At 49.6% G+C, this 24,210-nt stretch overlaps 1 protein-coding gene across 1 annotated transcript in view; it reads left to right on the top strand.

Annotated features, from left to right (window-relative positions):
• The first annotated feature begins 23,420 nt into the window (after nt 1-23,420).
• The window catches only part of E75 (ecdysone-induced protein 75), a 47,778-nt gene continuing 46,988 nt past the window's right edge, over nt 23,421-24,210 (top strand). The window contains exon 1 of the mRNA XM_025299199.1: nt 23,421-23,620. Coding sequence (XP_025154984.1) covers nt 23,488-23,620 — 133 coding nt within the window. The 5' untranslated portion in view covers nt 23,421-23,487. The remainder of the gene's footprint in view (nt 23,621-24,210) is intronic.

The following is a 24,210-nucleotide window of genomic DNA, read 5'->3' as shown; positions in this document are numbered from 1 at the left end:
TCCTGGGCGGGCCCCCCTCCATCCTCGGAAAGAGGGTGTCGAGGAGCCCCTTGAGGGCCCGGCTGTCCAACGACTCCGTCGGCGGGGCACCCAAGGGCGGGCTTTGCCCATCACCCTCTTGTACGGGCGCCCCCACGGGTCGTCGTCCAGGGAGCTCGTCATTTGCTCCCAGGCTTCTCGCTTTGCCTCGGCGATGGCGGTACGGAGGGCCTTCCGGGCAATCCGGTAGTCCTCCACCGGTCTCGTGACGTCCTTGCCTCTCCCCCGGGTCCGGTACAGGTGCCGTCTGGCTTGGACAGAGGAGTCGCAGAGTTCCGCGATCTCCTCCGTCCACCAGTACGCGACCCGGCGACGGCGAGGGTGGGCTGGGGCATCGAGGCGTCGCAGGCCGGCGCCATGATGCCCACTAGTTCCTCAATCCCCTCCTGGGGGCTGAGGGTCCACTCCCCTGGCTCTTTATCAAAGTGCCAGGTGGCCACGAAAACGGCCGCCTTGAACCTATCCGCATCGAATCGACTGAGAGCCCATTTCTTGGGGAGAGGAAAGTCCCCCTCCCCAGGGCAGCGAGGGACTCGCACCTGTGGAGGTCCGGGGAGGTGGAGGGCCCACACTATGTATCGGTGATCCGACAGTGTTTCGCCCTCCACCTTCACCTTCTACTCCCGGAATAACCGGGCGGCCGAAGGGGTCGCCCAGGTCAAATCGATGATCGACTCCCCCTTCAGCCGCACACAGGTGCTGGCAAACCCCTCGTTTATCAACGAGAGGCCAAGCCCCACTGCCCAGTCTATGAGAGCCTCGCCCCTGGGGTCCCTTTGCCGGGGACTACACCCCCACCCTTCCGAGTGGGCGTTGAAGTCCCCGGCAATCACGACGGGTCGGGGATGGCACCTCCGTACCAAATTCCCGATTCCGTCGAGGACCCTCTCAATGCGGGCGAGGTCTCCCAGACCTTTCTTATCTTTACGGTGGTGGAGATACACTCCCACCACCGTGATGGGCCCGCAGTCGACCGCCACAAATGAGGACCCCTTTGCCCTGAGTACACAGGGAGGGGTCCCCGCCGCGGGGTTTGCCACCATGGCGACCGAGCCGTCACTGCTGCCAAATCAGCCCTTGTTGGTATGTGGCACATAGTGCGGCTCGGTCGCCACCCCCAGCCCGGCACCCAGCTCTAGGATCCTGTTACAAAACAGGTCCTGAGCCCGGGTGCCGGTGCCGAGGTTGGTCTGTAGTACCCGGAGGGGCGTGAAGGCAAAGCCTTGTTCGCCTCCTCCGGGCTATCTACGTCCATCCCCTCATGGGAGACCTCGGACGGCAGAGCCGTCCCGGTCTCCCCCGAGAGGGTATTAGCCTTAATGTCGGTGGCTTCCTGTGCGGGTGCCTCTGAGTGCACAGAGGCTTGGGGGGTCCCTACCTGTTCCCGCCCTACCTCTCGGGAGTATGGGGGGTGGTGTCTACTCGGGGAGTCGGGGGTGACACTCCCGCCGACTTCCCACCTAGGGTCGATGGGGGTTCCTCTTCGCCCGAGGTAACTCTCCTCACCTTCTCCCTCCTTTTGGGGGCCGGGTCCTCGTCGGAGTCCTTTTGCCACCTTGTCTCCGTCCCTGTACGCTTCTTGCGTCCCAGGGGCACGGCCTCCATCCTTGTGTCGGAGGAGGAGGTGTCCCACGCGTACTGTGTCCCCCACTCCTGCGACAGGAGGACGGCGGAAGTCACCTCGTCGTCCTCCCCTTGGTCTCTCGACGGTGGCGTCACCTCGGGTGGGTCCCTCGTTGGGAGGGTGTCGGGGCCGACACCCTCCGCATTGTCACAACTCCTTGTCTGTCCCAGCTTAATAGTCCGGGTACTGCCGCATCACACAAATGTGCCAGCAGCTTGCGCGCTTTAGCTCGGTCTCTCCTTGGCACTTTATTCAGTATTTTTCCGATATTTTTCTGTTCGTTGGTGCGGTGGTGACGACTATATGTATCGGCTCGTGCGTGCTGAGAAACGTTCAACTTTCGATGTACGCCGGTCTCTATGTTGGGAATATCTTCATTTGCATCTATACCTGCGTTTTCTACCGCGTTTCCGTCAGCATATTCGTCATCTTTGCTAGGGGTATTTCCCCCTTCCCCAGTATTTTCATCATCGTCGACCTCACTACTAACATCGGGTTTCTCTTCTTTTTTTCCACGTAATCGGCGTTTTTCCCGCTCTCGAAAAAAGTACAGATATCGCTGAAGCACCTCTCTATCTTCATTTTTCTTCTTCACAATCTTCATTTTTCCCGTGCTCCTCTGAGGACCGGAGAGTTGGGAATTCTATGCATCTCTCCGACGAGACGCGACAGGACGGAACCCGGAGTACGCACCGTATTTTCATTCTCTACTGATGCTATGTTCAACCCAGTTGCGGGATTATCTGTCAAAACAGAGGGAATTGCAGTTGAGGAAGACGCCAACGACGACGACACCGAGGTCGGTGTTGTATGAGTCTGCTGCGGCAATCTCTCAAGATTATCTGTAGAAATTAGTACCATCTTCTTGGCTCTTTCCATGGCTCAAGTGCGAACAGTCTTAATTATCGATAATTTTGGATAATATAGCCCCGAGTATAGAGCCAATCAGATAAGGTAGAAATCCTCCACGTTGCACTATCACTCTCCATTTGCCTCTCCAATTGGCACCATTATTAGCGATATGACGTAGCGATTGATTTGTAACGTGATAGACGATTTTTTCCCTTCTGCCGAGCGGTACGTTACCTTTAACCGTATTGAAGGCGCCCTCGCAAATACATCTGATGAAACCACGGTCAGCTTCTCGCAGAAATTTGCCGGGGGGGTTAGGGAGGGAATGCGGGAGCAGTTCCCCTAACTCCCCTCCTCACGGTCCGACAAGTAGACATCCCACAGGGGTTTTAGTCGGTAAGAGTGCGACATAACCCCCGCTCCTCCTCAAGGGGGCGGGGGTATCCATGATGGATTTCCCCTGCGTGAACAAAAAAAAGCTTCTCGCAGAAAGGCAGCGCGTTGTTTCTCCGTCAAGTAACATAACGCCTTCAGAAGAGAGATGTTTTTCTCACCGATGGATCGTTTTGCCACGCTTGTTATTTTATCGTTCTTTTTCGCATCTGTTCTGCTTCCACCACCCATTGCCATTACGACGACAAGACCGTCACAGAATAAGCATATGCACGGGTTTTGTACGTAACTTCTGGTGGATCCCCGTCGAACGTAAATGTAGTGTGTAGTATCGGAGAGGAGGATACATGTACGAAACCGATACTCATCCAATGTAGATTGTTTCAGATCGACCAACAGATATCCATGTGGAAACGATGTAGCGTCATAATAAGCTTCTTCTAAAAACTTTGAATTTTCCGAACATACCTGTCTGGCCAAGTGGCGAATCTGAGCACGATCGCAGGCGTTTTTGAACACCACGATGTAATTCGTTGAGAGAAATATCTAGTTGCCCTCGTCCTTGAAATAAATTTTGCGAAATGAGTATAACACTAAGGTTTTTGTGATGACTCCCCTTCGTGAACAGATCGACAATTACTTCGCACGATGACGATTCTCTCATGAGATCGTCTATTATCACCAAATTCGTGACAAGCGGGTCGTTTGAATAATCATCCGTGCGCGGTAAGACTTCTCGAAATTCTATCATGCATCGGCCCGATTTCACCACTACATGCTGTAGTTGCCGGTACGCCTCTTGCCACTCGGCATAATAAAATAGGATCTTGTCGAAATGGGTGTCCGCCATTGCAGGTAAGTAATGAAGAAAAGTCTTTATGAAAACCGTTTTCCCACAACTCGTAGGACCGCAAACGATAGTTGTCCAAGGATGTTTCCAGCGCTCGTCAATTTTGCTAAATGACTGATTCTATTACCTAGTGAAGCTATATAAATACTGGAGAAAAGAAGGAACGACGATGAGCTTATAACCCGCGCCGAGGCCTTCCGCGGCGGGCCCGCTAGCTCATATCCGCGGAAGCGTCACGTTGAATAAGCTTCTTCACGTGGCGCTCGCGGCCGCGGGAATAGCTTATTTTAGCACCGCTAGCGATATTAGCTTGTTAGTGCAAAGCTGTGAGCTAATAATCGCTCAATGAGTTCGTACGAGCGAACGATTGTGAAAGAGACAGCTTCTAGCGATACAATTTACTAAGATTTTATTGTGATTCCGGGGAGTGTATTCAAGGATAGAAATACATATGTATTTATAAGTGAATTTATTTCTTTATTTTTGCGAAAGGATTATTTTAATATTATGTACATACGGTTTGTACAAAAGTTTTCCTGCTAAACTACTGCGTACGCAATATACAGATAAGTTATTATTGAGAGAAAACAGTCGTATATTTTTACACAGAATACTTAACTCTATATTTACATTTATACATTTTTCTTATTCTCTAGAAATAAATGTTCAGATTCGAAAGAGAAGAAGGATCAACCCACTACTCTCTTACGACGCCACGTAGCCATATGGCAGAATGTCGTTGTCGAATCTATGTTTTAGTAGCACAGGCTTGCACGACTTGCTCTCGTCTCTCATTACGACGTCTTGAATTGCGGTACGCCGAATCGCTCTAAAACGTAAATTTATCGACGTTTTCCGTGTATCCTCCTCCTTCTCATCATCTTTCTCGTTTTCGATTATTTTTCCGGCTATTAATAAATTTTTTATACTGCTAAAGTTAATATATCTCGAATTTTCAAAGTTTAGGGTTATCCCCTTTACTTTACAAACTTCGTGAGTTCTACCTTGAGGGGTACGCACAACGTAGGAATAAAATTTTGGGCCTCCGGATATAAAGGTCTCTATGTAACTGCCTTGACCGTAGATCTCAAGCTCATCCGTCATATCTCCCAAAAAATTACCCGTACGCGGTTCGTACTCATTGGGATCACCGGTGCTCACATATATACAGGAATCGGTGTCATAATATAATATACGGCGGTCTAATTTTTCTAAATATTCGTACAATTTTAGTCATGCCTACGCCGTCGTGTAAGCCGCTATTACTACATTTGTCATCGAAGAAGGTACGAGCGCCTCCTGTCGCAACCGCCACGTGACGTAGATCACGTCGTCGTTTACAGGCAAAATATTTATTATTTCATGCTCAGGACTCGTGAGCAAAGATAATAAATGTTCTCGTGTTCTAACAATCTCTGTATTCGGTAGATTAGAACGTTGACCGAATTTTCCCCAGAAGGAATTCAGACACAACTTTGCAACCGAACGTAGACCGGGATTCCGCGCGATATTACGACTATCGGGAACAACCTCCTCAATATCTTTGTACTCCCTTAAATAATTTTCTTTTGCGTGCTCGTCGTTATCCTCGCATTCGTTCGGCCAACCGCTGGCCTCCTGCTTAAGCTGTAGGAAACAATTAATATATTCGGCAAACAATCCGCTCTGCCGAGTACTAGGATCGTATCGAGAAATTTTATAATTCCATATCTCGCTCACAGATGTCACACGATAGCCTCTCTCAATGGCTTTTCGTAGCTCATAAGAGACCCATGTGCCTTTGAATTCACGATCGGCTGGATTCTCATGTGTACACGCTATTTGAGAGAATGTTTCGCAGCAACTGCGACAGAGTGCGAACAATAATTTACCTTGCGTGCGAAACGGTAGTACGGGGTGAAAGAGTTCGCGTGGTGCGAGTACTTTGCATTGTACGAGTCCTCCCGTAGTAAAGTTAAAATCAGGAGCCACACCGATTAAGTTGGAGCACTCTTCGCCCACGTAAACTTCCGGATGCCCGATCGGAAAAACACTCGTCTTCAGTACGTAGGGGTATAGAGAGCATACGTCAACGTAACGTATCTTCTCATCCCCCGTAACTTCGTACTGCGTAACGATATTTCCCGTGCAGCCACCGAAGGATGCGTCGCGAGGATCGAGGGGCATTGTTCGCAGCATTGAGTGATTTTCTACAAAATCGCGCATCTCCTGATTCTCACGCAGTTCTCGATTGAAGATGCATTCCCATTTCTCCGTAAGGAAATATCCCTGTTTTTGAAGACGACTTGACGTTGCGAGTGTGCGTCCGTAGCATGTGTCGATCGTATCCGCTTGTACACAGGTCGAGAGTGGTCGCGGTACACCCGGAAACATGCAGGACATCCATGCCAAAAACATCCGTGAAATTGTAGAACATGTCTTTGCGGTGGATTTTCCGACTCGTAATAACCGTCAACTAATGTACCATCTGATAAACGTTGTTCCCGTCCTCTACCGGCATGAATTATAACGCGCCCGAGCTCGCGTTCTTTCCACAGCAACCATTGGAGAGCTTTGTGCGATTGATTATTGGCATGTCTGTAACCTCCTGTCAGAATGACACCTATCTCTTTCTCTCGCAAAAAGTTTTTCCGGAAAACTCGCATACAAGTGGAAACGATGGTTGTACATTCTTCGAAGGGGCATACTCTTGCCCGCTTCAAAAAAATTTTACGAAAGGCGAGCTCGACGAATAATATCCATGTCGTTGCGACAATAGTCCATTATCTTTCGTTGGAAATCGGACTCGATGTTTTTACTAACCATCTCCGTGTGCCATGCTAAAAACTCTTCACGTTCATCCGGTTTCATCGTATCTGGTGAGAAATACCGAATATCAGGTAATGGACCGGTATAATATTGGTTTTCGACGGTATTAAACAAATGAGGGAGTAACCCTTTGCCTGAAATACCCTTCAACCCGAAAGCTTTTGGCAACAATGACAATCGCATCAGCATATAATTAATGCTGTCTATGAATTTAATTTGCCCAACGGTTAATAGTACAATTTGCATACCGTTTAAAATAAGTTTTGGTTCAACGTAGCTGCTACTTTCGACCATGTAACGGAGAATAAATTGCGAGTCGAACGCACTTGCGTTATGCGCGATGTAAATGATCTGTTTGAAGCTCTTCGTCGGTCTCGTGGCAAAATCGACAATTGATTCACAGGGTCATTGTGAAATATTAATTCACGCACACCACACCAATGACAACGCACCGTCATGTCGTCTATCTCCATATACACATCACATATACAGAATCACATATTTGCTGCGCGACACAAAGTGTAACCACGTGTGTTTTAACATTTTCGCTGTCTGACCGCATCATCCTGTTGTGTCTCAAAATCATCAAACACAAATGGGACGCGATCTTTCTTCCGTTCGCATGTTTCTACGTTCTTATTATTTTCATCCTCCATTTCAGTTTCACTAGCGTTTTCCGCTTGCGTTGAATTTTTCGATAATCCATCAGTGTGACGGAGAGGGCACATGAAACAGAGATGATTTAGTGGTTTCGACGACACACAAATACGACAATAAACCATACCGCATTTGTGTTTTTCTCTTGAGTTTCGTAAACGATCGCATTTGTTGCAAATCCGGAGAATGCTACAGACGCTTGATATTGTCTCGACATTGTATGACTTTGGGGCACGATGACACTCGAAGCAGGCGATATCATAAAACGCACGCTGGCACATGTTACAATGGATTAGTTGAACGGTTTCTTCACAAGCTGGAACAGCGAAACACCGGAGACATGCATTTGAACACCGATGCCCCCTTTCAGGTTTATATCCGCGGTTGCAACGAACGCAATAACTCCCGCTTCCACTAACAGCTCTTAAATTCAATATTGGATTAAAGCGACGAGTGCGCTCGTAATACATAATATTTAGTTTATGTCTAACCGCGCGACCTAGAGAGACGAGCATCCCGCTGCCATCGTATAACGGAGACGCACCACGAGCAAAAGAGCTAAATTTATAAACAGTGATCACCGCGTCGTACTTGGCGACATGGAGTTGGAAACGCTCGAACTCTGGAATGTTACACCCTTCATCAGGTATAGAAACATCAGCTTTCCGCGTGAGTTCGAGTACTAGCTCTCGCTGCATCACAGAATTCTGTTTTCTCACAACATTCCATTTTGCGTGAAGCTCCCCAGTGCGCACATTCTTGCGTTCACTATAAATCATTGCAACTACAAGCGAGCGCGTGAAACATAGATTATCTGTATTGTTTATAATAAGGATCGAACGTTTCGCAACCCCATCATGCGTTAATTTGTTCGCTTTTGCGCCTTGTCCCGAAGGTAACACGTCATTGAAAACATTAACAGTAAAATGCTCTAGTATATCGTAACCTTCAACACTTTGAACTAGGGAGACTACATGAGATTCCAAATATCCCCATGGCTCAAGTCACGTGCTGGACGAAACGATAAACCTGCAGGTCCCCGAGTTAAATCTGATGAAGCAAACGATAACCCGACGTAGTCGTTTAGGCCGACCGAGTTAACCGCGTAGGCATAGATTTCGCGGAAAGCATTTTCGAGGTAATACACGATATCGTTATCGTCGGGGGGAGGCCTAATTTTGATACACACTTCCCTACCGAGAATATTAAATTTTCTAAATTTACGCATCCTTTCCCCATAAATTTGAATAAATTTATTGTCGGCCTCATTAATATTATATCTTAATATATAATTAATATTATATCAAGAGCCAGAATTGCCAATTCCCTAATAATGTCGGTCATAATTTGCTTATTTCAAAAGTCGATTAGTTTTTGCCTGTGGGGAAGTATGGTTCGTCAAAACATTTCCCCTCCACTCGGCTCGCCGGGGCCGATGGGCGTGGTTTAGTGGCGCCGGCGGGTCGAGTGGAGGAGGAATGTTTTGACAGGCCATACCTTCCCACATACTACTTAAATGGGTCATACTCTCTTAATCTGTTAATTTCCATAGGTAGCCTAGAGTGGATTGTGATAAATGTGACTACGAGATGTACAATGTAACTGAGAATGATAATTATTGGTGAAAAATATTGTCAAAATAATTTGTCCAGAAGTGACTTGTTCAAACAATTTATTGCAAAAATAATTTTTGGCAGGAAATAATGGCGTAATCTCATTCAACAGAGGAAATCACATGTTAATAATGTTCCATACAGGCAGAAGATTGCCAGTTATAAAAAAGTAAAAAACAGTCAATAAACAGCCCAAAGCTTTATCCTGGCTCTGACCATACCTACTACAATGGCTCAAAACAGACTACTGGAAGTAAGATTTGACTAAGAGTATTGATTATTGGTGAAGAAAAAATTGTGAAAACAATTTCTTCCAATGTAATTGTTTAAATAATTTATTGTAAAATTGATTTTCGGTCGAACATGATGGCGCCTTAGTTCTTGATCGCGCGCCAGTACTTTTCAGTGCTTACTGTGAACGATTCATTGCGAAGCTATCATGCAGCAGTCAGTTACCGAAGTCTCCAAATTGTAAGAGGCACGGGGACTCACGCTAATCAAGCACTCCAAATCCTAAGAGGCACGGGGACTCATGCTAATCAAGTACCCCAAATCGTGAGAGGCACGGGGACTCACGCCAATCAAGCACTCCAAATCGTGAGAATACGGGGGTTCACGCTAATCAAGCACCATTTGAAATGGGTCAGAACAGTTGATAAGGACGTTAATATACAATGCGAAATTTGACTTCCCATATCTTGAAGATAAAGAATAGGCTTAATCTGGAATTTTCAGAGGATCAATGTCTTATATAGTATAACTATCGATTAGCATCAAATTCAAGTCGGATTTCAGGAGTGAAGAAACAGGCGATTTTTGGTTTCACTCTTTCCAGACGTGAGAAAATGTGTGTTCCGTGTCATTCCTTTGTGCCCTACACAAATTTGCCTTGTAGAATTTGTAGAATTATGTGATTATCTAAATGTAAATTTAGATGCGGAGTCAGCAATATAATCGGTTTTGACTAGAATAGGGTCTGATTGGAAATTATCACGGAAAGGGCCATAAAATTTATTTTCTCATCCACTGCTTCAGCAAATATGATACTTACTTCTACGATATCATAAAACCTATAGGAACGCACATTCCGTTCTGAGAAATTGTAAAACATTCTGGGCTGAATCATTTAACAAATATTAAAAAACAAATTTATTTGTTGTATGCGTACGCAACTACTTCCTCTACTGTTCTTTCCCTATAAAAAGCCTGATGAGCTGAGCTCACATCATTCGAGCTTCTTCAGCCCTCATTTCGTTGCGACGAGTTATATGCTTCTCTCCACCACTTACCTCCTTAACGCTTTTGGATACCAAGAGGATACAAATCTGCTTGGAAGCATCAAACGACGAGGTAACGTTCAAGGCTACGATGAAACTATCTGGCAATATCTTTACAAAGATCCAGTTCGACTTTGCCACATGGGAAACGTTTAAGGAGTGCATGAAACGCCACAGACGATTACTTGCGCTCGGTAACCAGAATGTACCGAAGCAGTCCATATCACGATATGATCATTACCTTTACCACGGTATAGGGGCAAGAGCGATCATGGGAGAAAAATACGAAAAAGGCAGAGAATGAACACGCATCAATGAAGATGCTACCGATTCATCCTAGATACAGCAGCTGCCGACGAAAAAACGAAATTCTACACAGTAAACATCGTGATGCAGACAACAGCTTTTGATGAGCTGAGCTAGAACTTATCACAAATATATCATTGACGTTCGAAGTGAACAATCTATAATCGTTTGCAAAACTATGTAAACAATTGCGACCGATTTATTGTTTTAAATTCATTAATAGAATCGTCATCAAACTGCTGTTCAAATTCGAAACAGCTTAAGGAACGTCCGCCATAATAACGTGTGCGTTAAACCACTTGTTCGTGAATTGATCTTGAGAGGAACAACGGCCTTGCTTGTACGAAGGATCAGCAGATTGTACCTTCGCTACCGCGTCACCTCGCGTTAGCTCAGCTCGATTTGCGGGTCACCATAGATATTGGACGCATGTAGATTGGNGCTCGTTCATATAGGAAGGAATAGAGAGAAAGAGAGGCGGTTTCACTTTCCAGCGGACAGGAATGTAGGTCGCGGGGCCCGGGACGAGGCTAGTTCGTTGCCCTCGGCCGGCGGCCTTCCACTCGGCGCTCCGGCAATTTTTCTTTCTCTCTCTCTCTCTCTCTCTCTCTCTCTCTCCCTCTCACCCCCCCTGTACTCCGTCGCGTCCTCTCCCTACCCCTACTGAAACCTATTCCCGCACCACGCACGCCTCTCTTGTTCACAGTGTCGGTCCTAGCCTAGATAGCACGAGAGTCTCTCTCTAGAGTCTCCCACCCTCTTTCGCGTATACACACACGCGCGTGCGGGCGTTTCCTCCTCTCTCTATTCTCTCTCTCTCTCTCTCTCTCCTTCCCCTTTATCTCCCTCACGCTCTGTCTCGCTTCTCCTCCTCTTGGCAAATCGTGCGCGCGCGCGCGCGCGTTCGCGATTCTCCGTCTCGCTCTCTCCCAACGCGACAGGAAAGTGGGTCGACGGGGCCTTGGCGCGAGGCTAGTTCGTTCACCCTGCCTGCCCCGTAACTGGGGCAAGATGAAATTAACCGAGCAGTCCGACCTCCCTCTCGGCCCCTCGATCACCCCGCCGTTCGCCAAGTAGAGCCGCTGGTGAACTCCGCGACTCGCGTGGCCAATCGCCGTCGGGCCGGTTCAACGAACTTCAACTGGGTCTCTTCCCCACTATCAGCACCCGGTAGCCCTCCCTCCCCCGGTTTAGCTATTCGACGACTAAGCCTCCCCACCTACACCCACCAGCGAAGGTCACCAACACAGTCGGCGACGTCTCGTCGGCGTGCTGGAGATCGGTCGTGCCGTTTGCACGTATACGCGGGCACGCGTGACGCGTGACTTCGTACACACAGAAAGAGAGAGAGAGAGAGAGAGAGAGAGAGAGAGAGACAGAGAGAGAGAGAGAGAGAGAGGAGAGAGAGAGAGAGAGAGAGAGAGAGAGAGAGAGAGAGAGAGAGAGAGAGAGAGAGAGAGAGAGAGAGAGAGAGAGAGAGAGAGAGAGAGAGAGAGAGAGAGAGAGAGAGAGAGATGGAGATTGAGGGAGAGCGTGTGTGCACGCTCGATGACGTACATACATACGTAGCGATGTACGTACGTGTAGAGACGTACGTACGCGACCGACCGGCCTACCATCGGCTGGGAATTCTCGTCGGCGTGGGCTTCGTTACGTAACACCGCGCGATAGTGAATTACGCGGTGGACTACCTACTCGCGCGAGTCCCTCTCGCCGATCTCTCTTTTCTCCCTCCATCTCCCCCCCCCTCCCCTCCCCGCCCTCGCCCCGCGAGCTCTTCTCCTCGCTCTCCTCGGCCTCTATCTTTGCCTCATGGAGAAAGTACCCCGGCTAGCTTGCATCGCTGGACCGTGATCACTCTCGCTGCTCGTCGTACCGGAATGCTTTCACCGTTTCTTGGCGTCGCGAGTGGTCATCCTCTCGCTGCGCATCTCGGTGCATCGTCATCTCCGGTACACTGACCTGCCGCATACGCGGCGCGTACGCGTACGGTTCACGCGCCGTACCGAGAGCACGCTGGCGTTTGCGAGAGAGAGAGAGAGAGAAGAGAGAGAAAGAGAGATAGATTAATAGATACAGAGAGGACAAGCAACCTTCCGACCTTTGTATTATTCAATCAACATCTGTTTCGCTCTCTCGCACGCGCGCGGAATCCTGTTCGCATTTCGTTCGCATCCGAGAACGATCGGTGGGGGGGAGGGGGGAGTCTGATTAAACGCGCGCTTATGACCGGTTGCCGAATCTGTCGCCGGGTGAAGATTCGAAATTCTAGAGCTCCCGATTTTTCACTATTGTCACAATTGTCGGCGTTATTGAAATTTGCCCCCTCTCCCCCCCCCCCCCGAAATTGATCTCGTCCATTGGCTGCGAAAGTCGGGCGAGAGATTAGCGAAAGCCGTCGCCGTGGATATGCGCGTGCGGACGGCTGTGCCGTGAATCGGAATGTTACATAAGGTTACATTCAGCTTTCGGAAAAAGAGCGCGGGTGGCACCGCGCGCGCCGTCGATATACGCAAACGGTGAAAGAAAGCAACCCGTGTCGCAATAAAATTGTGTGTCCTCCGCTGGATATTTTCTAATTGTGCTTGTGTGTGCCGCGACTGTGCTGGCTAGCCTCAAAAGCAAGACGCGCGGGCAATGGCCTGGCCTCCTCCCGGTCCCCAGTGACCTCGATTGATGCGCGGTGTCCTCTCCCAGTCCACCTTCTCCCTCCTCTTCTCCCACCCTCATCCTCTAAGCGGAACGTTGACTCGACATCGCCCAATCAGAGGCCGGTTCGTCGACTCTCCGAGCTGCTCTCTCGGGGTCGTTCTAATCTCGCAACGCCACAAGCCAAACTGACGAGAAGCCCGATAAGAGTACGATCTCCCCCATCTTCCTCACCTCCACCCACACACGCGTGCACACACACACACACACACTCTCTCTCTCTCTCTTTCTTTCTTTTTCTCTCTCTTGCTCTCTCTCGTTCCGTCTCGCTCATTCTCCTCCACCTCTTGTCGTCACTTCTCGCTCCCTCTTTCATTTAGCCTTTCTCTCGCTCCTTTCGCCGCCGCTGCCGTCGCTGCCGCCGCCGCCGCCGCCGCCGCCGCCGCCGCCGCCAAGGTGAACAACCTCGAACCGTGTCGGCACTCTTATCGCCCGCGAGCCTCGGAACCCTTATCGAGTGAGCGCACGTTCGCTCGAGTTCGCCGAACTGCTAGTAAAAATGATGATTTTTCTTGGTCACCCCGAGACGCGCGTAACAGCAGAACGGCCGCAGAACGCGCGCTCCTCTTGCATTAGCGCGACCAGGGGAGGGAAGAGATCGCGATACTCGGAGGAACCGACGACCCAGTTTGACTGGTCGCGGTAAATATCGATGCTTTTGTCGAGAAGCTCGTCTGTGGATAGCATCGCTCTATTTGAATAGCAGACTATTCACTTTTATTCGACACGCGGATCTCGAAAGGCGACAATAAGTAAACCAAACAATGACTACTTTATCGTCAACATGAATTTTCTCTTTGGGAAAGAGAGGGGTGAGAGAGAGAGAGAGAGAGAGAGAGAGAGAGAGAGAGAGAGAGAGAGAGAAAGTGCGAAATGGCGGCGATGAGTGAGTGGAAACGCGTGCGAGAAACGCGCGATAAAGGTCGTGAAAGGGGAGAAAGAAAGAGAAAGAGAAAGGAAGCTATCTTATTTCTCGTACGCGTATTTTCCTTTCATTGGCATCCGGACGAACCACCTTCGCCACTGCCTTAACTTCCTAGCCAGACCACTCTTACTTTCCGGTGAACCGTGACTCGTTCGGCTCGCGTCGGAAAACGGAAAAATGCGCGACTTTTCAGTGCGCGTTGCGTTTCCCATTTCGTTTGCATTTTCGCGCCCCATCGGGCGAAACTGACGTTCGCAGAGTCGTCGCGAGTGGACTGGATTTTCGCGAGAGCGCGACTGCTCGTCCCCTCTCTCATTTTCTCTTTACGACTGTCGTGTGTACCCTGTTTAATTCGTTCGAGCGGCAAAGCGTGGCCGGTCATTTATGATCCAAAGTATTTCACGGAAACTCAAACGAACAGAACTATTACTCACGCGCGTCAACCCTCAGAACTTAGGTGGAGCGGGGAGGGTCGTGGGGGCGAAGGGAGAGGGCCGGTAACCTCGAGGCCAACGAACTCTGACCCACCAACTAGCCCCGGTATCGTTCATCCCTCCTCCTGATGCTAAGTATAGCATTTCTACCAACCTGTCGCCCCGTGCTACGGATATTATATCCACCCCAACTTATGCATCCCACTTCTCTGCGCGTCATAGCTCGCCCATATACTCTCGAAAAAGTAGAGGAAAAAAGAAAAATTGTTGATTCTCTCTCTCTCTCTCTCTCTCCCTCTCTCTCTCTCTCTCTCTCTCCCCCTCTCTCTCTCTCTCTCCCTCTCTCTCTCTCTCTCTCGCTAGAGATCGTTAGAAACATCAAACTATCCATTCGAAATGCGAAATGTCCGTTTTAAACATTGCGCACAGCGCAATCTCGTTTCATGCAGCAGCTTTTAGCCGAGAAACGCATAGAGAAATAGACGCGGTAAATTTTGCCCCGAGCCGCAAGATTTTCTCGAGAATCGAAATCACACGCACACGTAATAATTTTTTATACGATTGGATATTCTCGCACAAGCGCGCACACACATGGACACAAAAGGACATGAGAAAACGTGCGTGTACGATTTGACGTGTAGGCTCTCCAAATACACCTTCGCTCCGATAGATCTCCCCTATACAAGTGCTGTATATTTCTTTAGCTAGCTGCGCCGTAGATGACGCGGGGGAGGCAAGGGGGAGATTCGCGGGCGTCGAGGTCGCGAGGTCGTCGACCGACGAGGGTGGCACTCACCCTAACTAGGCCAACGGATCTCTCTTTCCCTCTCTCTCTCTCTCTCTCTCTCTCTCTCTCTCTCGCTCTCTCTCGATACGCCCTTCTCTCGGCTTCTCCCACCCGATATAATCACGCCCCCACCAGGACACGCAGCCTCTCGGAGACGGGGTCCATGGTTCTGCTATTTTCGCGGGGCCACTCGACACGGATATACACGAGCCACCTACGTTTGGTGGGATAATTTGCGCTATCGAGGTCATTCCACCCTGCTTCGCGAGGACGAAGCGCCTAGCACTTTGCTAGTCCCCCGCGCTCGACTGCTCGCTCGATTCGCTTAAACCCCGGGCCTTAATCGCCTCCGCCCGCCAAAGACGGGAATATCCGCCCGAATGTTGCGTTTACTCGTAGTCCTCTCTCAACTCAATTGACGATATTCCAATAGCGAAAATCCCCCCCTCCCCCTCCCATTCACCTAGCCATCTAGCCATCTAGCCCTTAAGCCGATCGCCGCCGTTTTAGGGTTAGGGGGGCGTCGCGACGTCGCTACGCGACGTTAGCGCGTAGATTGCGTAACGATTATTCACGCGACGCGTGGATCTCTCTGCCTGTCGGATTCATCGAACGATGTCGCGAGCTTCGCGTGAATTGTTCTTACGAGTCAAAGCGACGCATTTAGGGACACGCGTTTACTTTTAGTTTCTTTCACGCGGGATTCCGCGTTTTTTTGCGTGAGACACGATTCGAGCGAGGAATTTTCTCGAGAAACGCACGCTATATTTTACACTGTTGCACGCCTGGTGATAGTCTTGTTCCTACCTAACGGTTTTCCTTTCTTCCTTTCTTTCGTGGAGGGAAATACAATTCGGGTAAAATGCCCTTCTCAAGCATGGTTTTGGCATTAATGGAAAATGCGATAGAAATTTTTCACTCGTACGCAAGTCAACCCCGCTCGACCGCTTCTCCCGAAGTGAAAAAGTGAAAAAGTGAAAAAGTGTAACGGCACGCGTCTGTGAACAACGCGTTTTCTAGGAATCGTCCTTTTTAACCCTTTCGTACCTTGTGTATTCCCTGCTTGTATAACCCTTTCTCGAGCCGAGTAAAAGGGTTATACTCTGTTACGGTGATATACAGCCGACGTCGGCCTTGCGAGCGACATTTTCGATATAGTTTCAGATTCTCTTAGGATTCTCTTAGGATTCTCTTAGGTTCTTCTTTTTCTAACCTTTTCGCCTCTTCTTAACCCTTTCTCGCAAGTAACAATGATGCAGACAGACTTTCCCGTGATTTGGATTGGAAACGAAAACTAGACCTGTCACTCAGATATGTTTAAGCCGTGGGAACAGTCAAAGTATCTGTCCTGGAAAAAGAGAAGCCTTTTCGTTTGACTTTTTGCTGGAACTCTAACGTCTTTTACCGTTTCTGTCACGGCGAATGTCTCTCTCGCGTCTCGCTATATGCGCGGCATACTTGGAGTTTTACTAAATACTCCGATCGGATATCGAGCCGTCGACTGGTATTTCAGCCAGTTGTCGGTACACCGGACGCGCGTGGATCGATCGACAGATAGTATCAGGATCACTGAACTATGCGTCGCGATAAGTGAAAACGGATCAAGTATCCGCGCCGCGGCCTTCGTGCGCCGTTATTAAACGTTAACGACTGACGCAATCAAGTGCGTCGGAGTAATTGCGCCACAGCAAAGAAATGTCGCACCTTTGGAGCCCCGTAACCTCCCGTGCCAGTCCGGCATTTCCTCCCGTCGCCCCTTCTCGTCCACTTGGCGTCCACGAGCGATCGTCCTGAGCTGAGCACGATGAACGTGTGAAACGCATCGCGCGGCGCACCGCGATGCATTAACACTTAATCACTCGCGCGAGTAGCGCTCGCCGAGAGAGAGAGAGAGAGAGAGAGAGAGCTCTCGCACACTCTCGGCTTAAAAGGGGAAAAAAATATAGAATCACGATCGAGAGGCGGCGTGAACGTCGAAGGTGCGCATAGCGATTATCCTCGTTCGATGTCGATGAACCACTTGACGCGGATTCCGGCTCCGAAGGACGCGAGATCGCCGATCCGCGACGAACTTCACGTACAAATCGGCCGATATATCGGCGTGCGGCATACACCCGGTTTGCATACCCGTTTGTCTCTCTCCTTCTCTCCCTCGCGCGCTAATCGCTGTCAATTGCAACAATTGTGTAAGTTATAAATATGGTAATAACTGTTGCTTAATGCCGCCGTTTGCCGATAAAGCGATACGATCGGCAGAAAAGTCAAAGGCGCGAGACTCGCCCCGCAACGCACCGTTGGACTTTTTCTCCAGCGCGGCGCTTTTCTCTCTCTCTCTCTCTCTCTCTCTCTCTCTCTCTCTCTCTCTTATTTTTATTACGAGTTTGAGCTTGCGAAATAGAGAGCGAAAAAGAGAGAGAGAGAGAGAAAAAGACACGTTGATATCGGTGTTTTCGCGACACGCGCGATCAAACAGAGGAGAGGCTTGCGCGCTCCGACACTTTCCTCCTCCTCCTCGTTGTCGTCGTCGTCGTCGTCGTCGTCGTCGCGCGCGATTTTACGGAATTCACGCCACCCCATCCGTAGGACAGTCCTGGAGCGCTCCGACGCCGACAATCGATGCTACGGCAACACATAATCGGAGGCGGGCGCAGGGAGGGAGGGACGGAGGGTGATGCGTCGAATCCGTGTCGCGGTTGACCGGGTTAAGAATCGTGGCGAGATCGTTGCCCCGACGACCCGATACCACCGATCCCGGAGCCCGTCCGAAGGTATGTCCGCGGGAGAACAGCGCCAGCGACGAAAACAACCGACGACGATTCTCGCTGTTCTCGCGGGGCGGGGGGGGGGGGAGTCCGCGCGTTTCGCCTTCGATCCACTCGGAATCGCACGACCAGCGACTGCAAACAAGATTCGCTCGCTCGTCATGGATGCTCGAAGCTCATGGAAGCTCTCGTTTACGCAATTGTTTTTATTTCGCTTGACCCTATGCTTACGCAATGGCGCGTAGGAATTTTGGGGACGCCGAGAGCGAGAAGCGGTCGCCGTCGCGTCATCGGCGTTGTAACCGCGCGCGAGAGGTTCGCAACACGCGATCGTGTTGCTTTCACTTTCCGGGAGTCGGCGATTGACATCACCGGCCACGTCGGTTGTCGTCGTCGTCGGGTCACTTTGGCGGATTCGTCGAGTTTCCGCGTGCTGGCGCGCGATCTTCTGGTCTCTCCGCTCCGCCGGAATTGACTCACCCGCTCGAGTCGACGACGACGATGACGACGACGACGACGACGACGACAACGACGACGAGACAAAGTGGAGAAAGGTTGAGGAGGAAGAAAGAAAAAATCGTACAATTACATCCGCGCGCGCGCGCGCGAACGAACGAACCGACTATATGTCGGCAACGGTAAAAGTTTCGCAATGCGCGCGAGCGAAGCTGTCCGCCGGCGCAAAATTAATCCCATCCCGCGCGGTAACTAAGGATCTAAAGATATCAAGAGAGTCTGCTATGGATTTCCACGGTGGAGAACCGTTTCACGAGTGGAAAGAGAGAGAGAGAGAGAGAGAGAGAGAGAGAGAGAGAGAGAGAGAGAGAGAAGCTGAGACAGACTAGCAGTAATATAGAGAGAGGAGGAGGACGCGTGTGTTATTACGCGCGCGCGCGCGCGCGTCTGCCTGTATGGAGGCATGCGTCAGTGATCTCTCAAGGCCTTCGCACATTAGCCGTTCGGTAGCGTTCGCACCGTCCCACTTTCGTTCGCGCCCGGTCAACGACCCTGTGGGTAGAGGTAGGTGTAGTAGGTGCTCCAAGGTGGTGCACCAAGACGCGCGCACTCGCGTCCGCGGTTCTACTCTGTACACGCTACAGATCGTTTCAAGCAACAGTCACGCCAACGTTATCCGCGAGGACTCGCAGTGCCATTCGCGATTCTTTATTGTCGTCAGCATCAAATCTAGTCCGCTTCTTCCGACTCGTCCAACTCGTCAATTTAGGAAAACCTCGGGAGTGAGTCCTCGTTCTTACGAACGCAATATCATTTTGCTTTAGACGACATCGGTTCGGAACGATGTCTCTTTTCCCTCTTTTCCCTCTCATTTCTTGTCAAACTACCCTTTGACCAGTGCAAACCAGTTTGAAAGAATTGGTCAGACTGAACTAAGGGGGTTAATTCATGGAGCATGGATGGTATACGTACACTCGCAATGCGAGTTTCGAATCAATCGGTAAGACATTTGGAGACTTCAAAGGAGAGACAGATGAGAGCGAAAGCTCGCGCGTTGCATTTTATGAGAGGAAGATGCATCGAGAAATATACAAGAGCGACGACAAAGCAGCTCCGCGGCGCAAAAACGCCGCGGAACTTTGAAACATCCTGTGCAAGGCCGCGCAAATCCAGACGCGCTGCGCACGACACGTAAAGGCTCGATTGCACGTGTAAACGCGAAACGGTTTGCGCGCAATCCGAGCGGAGGCGCCACTGCCTTTCGCGAATCCCCAACGAGAAGTCGGTACGATAGGAAATTCACGTCTCGCGGGTCGGTATCAATGCGATAAAGTCGACGTGATAACGTTACGACCTCTCTCTCTCTCTCTCTCTCTCTCTCTCTCTCTCTCTCTCTCTCTCTCTCTCCCTCTCCCTCTCTCTCAAGGATCTCATCGATCCCTCCTCGGCGTTTCCGCGGGAAGAAACGATCTCGGTCAATTGTACGCGAGTGAGAACACTGTTCTACCTGAATCCGGAGCGACCTGGTCAACCCGACTCGAAGAAATTCCTTTGATGCCATTTACTGTTAGGTTTTCCTTTCTATAAATCTCGGAGCCCATCCGGGCTTTTGGTTGGACTTTGGTTACATATTGGATACACGCGCACGTATATATTTGTTGTACCTTGTGATGCGAAAGTCGAGGTGAAAAATAGAGCTCACGACGAAACAATGTGTCTCGACAGGTGCAGGGAAAGGTTGGTGAATGTGACGAGATAATTAGAACACCTACTCGCGCGACACATTGACGTCAAGCTTAACCCTTATGCAATGCCTGTAGACGAATGCATTTCTGCATACAGTATCTATTTTTAGTTGATCAGTGTCCTACTTGCGGGAATATATGACCGTACGAGTTTACGATAACGGCAAGAGAGAGAGAGAGAGAGAGAGAGAGAGAGAGAGAGAGAGAGAGAGAGAGAGAGAGAGAGAGAGATGCAAGGTATCACTCGCAAAAGTGGTATTCGCGCGGCAAAATTTGCGATTCGATCGCTTTCGGCGTCGCGATGCGAGATGCGACGCGATACTCGAGTCGTGGAAACAAACACTTTCCGCACTCGCGGCTGTCGTATCGATTGTAACACTAACGTTAGACTTTTATCTTTTCTGTTGCAGGTAAGTCTGATACGCCAGTCAAGCAACTTGCGATGGTGTTCGTATCACCAAGTAGTAAGTAGTAATTAGTCGCATAGTTGTAAGATAAAGTTGAAGCATGCGCAAAACTGATCGCTCGACTGTACGTCACGCTCTCTCAGATATGTATGTAAAATATACTCTATGATATTCTGGAGGAATTGCAAAAATTCCGTCAGATTGTCAATTTTAGACTTTCAAAGTTCATTAAATTTCGCGTGTCAATCAACCGTGTTATTCATCTCGAGCGGTTGGGATCAACTCGCTCGAACATACGTATCACTGTTCGTTCGTTTACCAGCAGCTTGTCTAGATTTCTTGTCTAGAATTATTGACAACTTGTACAGTTGTAACTCTCTTTCCCTCTCTCTCTCTCCCCCTCTCTCTCTCTCTCTCTTTCTCTCTCTCCATTCTTATCCTTTGCCGTACTATTGTCGTGCATAAGCGAACAAACCGGAACGAAATTTACGAGTTCCATGTTAACCCTTTAAATGTTCATAAAACTTCCCAAACTCGAAGGATCTCACATTAGTAGGAAATGTCGAGATATAGAGACTAGTCTGCAGGCTATCGTCTTTCGACACGTTCGACAATTGCCATTTTCTTCTTTTTTTTTCTGCTACGATTCATTCGGAAAACCGTCCCCGTAGACCGCCGGTTTTTTATTGTGGTATTTCGTGTGGTAGTGTAACGCTAGCTTGACTTGTTTATGTAGGCAGGATAAACAAATTTCCCGTTTTTCCCGTTAACACGGATGTGTTAAAAAAAAAGAGACCACTTAAGATTGATTAAATACTTTATTACTTTCATTTTTCTACTTGCTTAATTTGGTTAGTTAATTCTTTCTTCGCGATTTCAACGGATAAAAGTAAAAATGAATGAACAAAAGCGATGCATTGGTTGTATACAACTTGCATAACCGCAGATAGGTTACATGATAAGCAGATGTTAAACAAACTTATTATGGATAAATAATCACGCAATAAATTCACGAATGAAGAAGAGGACAAAATTTTCTCTTGCACAATAACTGCTCATTAATTTTTATCAGCGCTGGAGAGCTCAACAAAACGTAGAAATGCGGCAAAGAGAGGAAGAGAAGAGGGGTTGTAAAGCAGGAGCGTTATCGGAGGCATCGATCAGTAACTCGCGAGACTTTTTAGAGTTCGCAGCACTGTACACAGCAATTGCACCGCGCTCGTGGAACGCTAGGAGCGACAGATTTTCGACAGATGTGACCTTCGAAATTCAGCTGAATTTCGGCCGTTCTCGTGATCTCGCCCGGCCGCCCGGCGGCGCTATTGACGTCGCTATTGATCAGCGACGATTGCCGCAGCGCAAACATGCCGTTTTTGCTATTCTCTCGCGTCTGTATTTGACGCATCCGTGACGCGTCGCGGCGGCGTCGTCGTGTCTTGAGCCGACGACGCCGTGGCCAGACAAACATACCGCCGCCGCGACATATAGCACGCTGCTTATCATCATCATCACTCTCGCCGGCTCATCGAAATATCCCGTCGCGATCGCGCGCGTTTCTCCGATCGAGTCGTATCTACGCGAGTGTCACGTGCGTGAGTATCAGTGCTGTTTAAAAATGCCACGTCAACTTGCCAGGATTCGAGATATCGAGGAATCATGCGGCTAAGATGACGCGTCGTATATCTCGAGGTGTCTCGAACCGTTTATTATACACGATGTTTCCGATTTTAACGATCTGAAAAGCTCCGAGCCAAAATTTAGAATCTAACGAGTGCTCACGAGTGCTGATTTATGCTTCCAATAACGCTGCGTTGTTGCGTCACGAGTCTTGTCATGAATCTTTCGAAGGCCAGCGCCTTTTCTTTTCGCTGCGATTTATCTCAAGTTCCATTGTACCGAATAGAAATTTAAATCTCTATGCTGTTACGCAGCATTGTATTAGACAAACAACCGCTTCGTCCCCTTTTGCAACTAGTTTCTTTCGAATCATTATTTTCGATCTCCAGTGCCTATTGACATTTCCGACGCCGGTACGAAAAGAAGAAGAGATCAGAAAGATACGGGAAAGTAAAACGTGTTGTTGCGGTTTATTAAAAGCAAATTATCTAATATTTGCTTATCTCGCATAATTTATCTGCATAATTTAGCAAGCTGCGTGACCTATATACGTTGCTTGAAAATCAAGCAACTGAGAATCAAGAGTAAAATTTAAATCAAAGGTGGAATATCGAAAAAGCGAGTATTATGCAATATACAATATTCGCGTGAATAATGCATAAACATCTCGAGACTTTCAAGATCGACGCAGTCACTCTTCAAGACTTCCGACGCAGTTTCGTAGACTCACGTGTGCGAGAACCGAAATTTCGCCTCGAGGCTCGAGAGGCTGTCGCGTCGACACAGCTCGAGACACTGGCTAAATCGAAATTCGAAGAGGAAGGAAAGCAGACAGAACAGAAACGGAAACAAGCCGTTTACACGGATGTTTTCACTATCGACGCGCGTCGCACGATGCGCGAATAAGAAATTGCGTCGAAACGAGCAAACAGCGAGCGAGAGCGTGAAGTCTCGAATTCGGCTCGCTCCAGCTCGGGTGGTCCATCGGTCAGTTCGGAATTTTGCGAAAGGACGCGAACGTACGAAAGGATACGAACCCGCGCGCGCGCGCGCGCGCGGCAGATGGATTTCCCCCAAATAGCGTGGGCGCACTGACGCTTGCGCAAAAAGCTCCGTTGCCATCCCGCGTTCACCCCGCCGCGGTGTATCATTCATGGACGAGTACGCGTTACCTTTCCCGTGGTCGCGGAGCAGTAGTGTCCGAACGTGTTGTCATTAGCGCGAGCATGTCAACGATCGATGACGCGAGCGTGAACGCGGTCGGCCGCGGCCCGGTCATCGACTACAACGCCGGCCTGGATCCGATCGTGATCAGCAGCGGGAGGCAGACAGTCGACAAACGTCAGCAACGTACCAAAGGTTCGTTCTTTGTTCGCCGGCCGACGGCTGATAGACAATGTTTAGACCCGCGCGATAACACGACGCGCAGCGCGATCGAGGGCGGAGAAAGAGGTCGTCGCGTAGAGATTTCGTTCGCGCTGCCTTCGCGACGGCTGCACAAAATGTGCAAGCGCCCAAACGTCACTCACTCTCGTAGTGCCGCCGTCTCTCGGAGAAGTCTCGTGTCGTTCTTCGTACCTCCGCGACGCGAGTACGCGATCGAGAAATGTCGATCAAGCCAAGGACCCGGGGGCTTTCGCGTCCCGCCGCGCCGGCCCCTCGTCCCTCGGCGAGGTTGTCTCTTCGGAAGGATGCGTTGTGCGCTCGTCCGCGCTCGTTCCGCGCAGGGCTGGTGCCCAGGATTGGACCAGCGCCTAATGACGCTCGTATCGTAAGATGATACCGTAAATACGCGCAAACGCGCTGGCGAGTCGGGAATCGTAAATCTCTCCGAGACGTTCGCTCGGCGAAAAGCTCTCCGGCGGCGGCGGAGGCGGCGGCATCGGGAATGTCTGTTTACGTGACAACCGCGAGCCGTGGTCAGTCCACCCTCCGTACGCGCGTTCGGA

The sequence above is a fragment of the Harpegnathos saltator genome, unplaced genomic scaffold (genome assembly GCF_003227715.2).
Source record: "Harpegnathos saltator strain DR-91 unplaced genomic scaffold, Hsal_v8.6 scaffold254, whole genome shotgun sequence".
Taxonomy (NCBI): domain Eukaryota; kingdom Metazoa; phylum Arthropoda; class Insecta; order Hymenoptera; family Formicidae; genus Harpegnathos; species Harpegnathos saltator.
The sequence above is the reverse complement of the archived record's forward strand: the minus strand, read 5'-3'. Positions and strand labels throughout refer to the sequence as shown.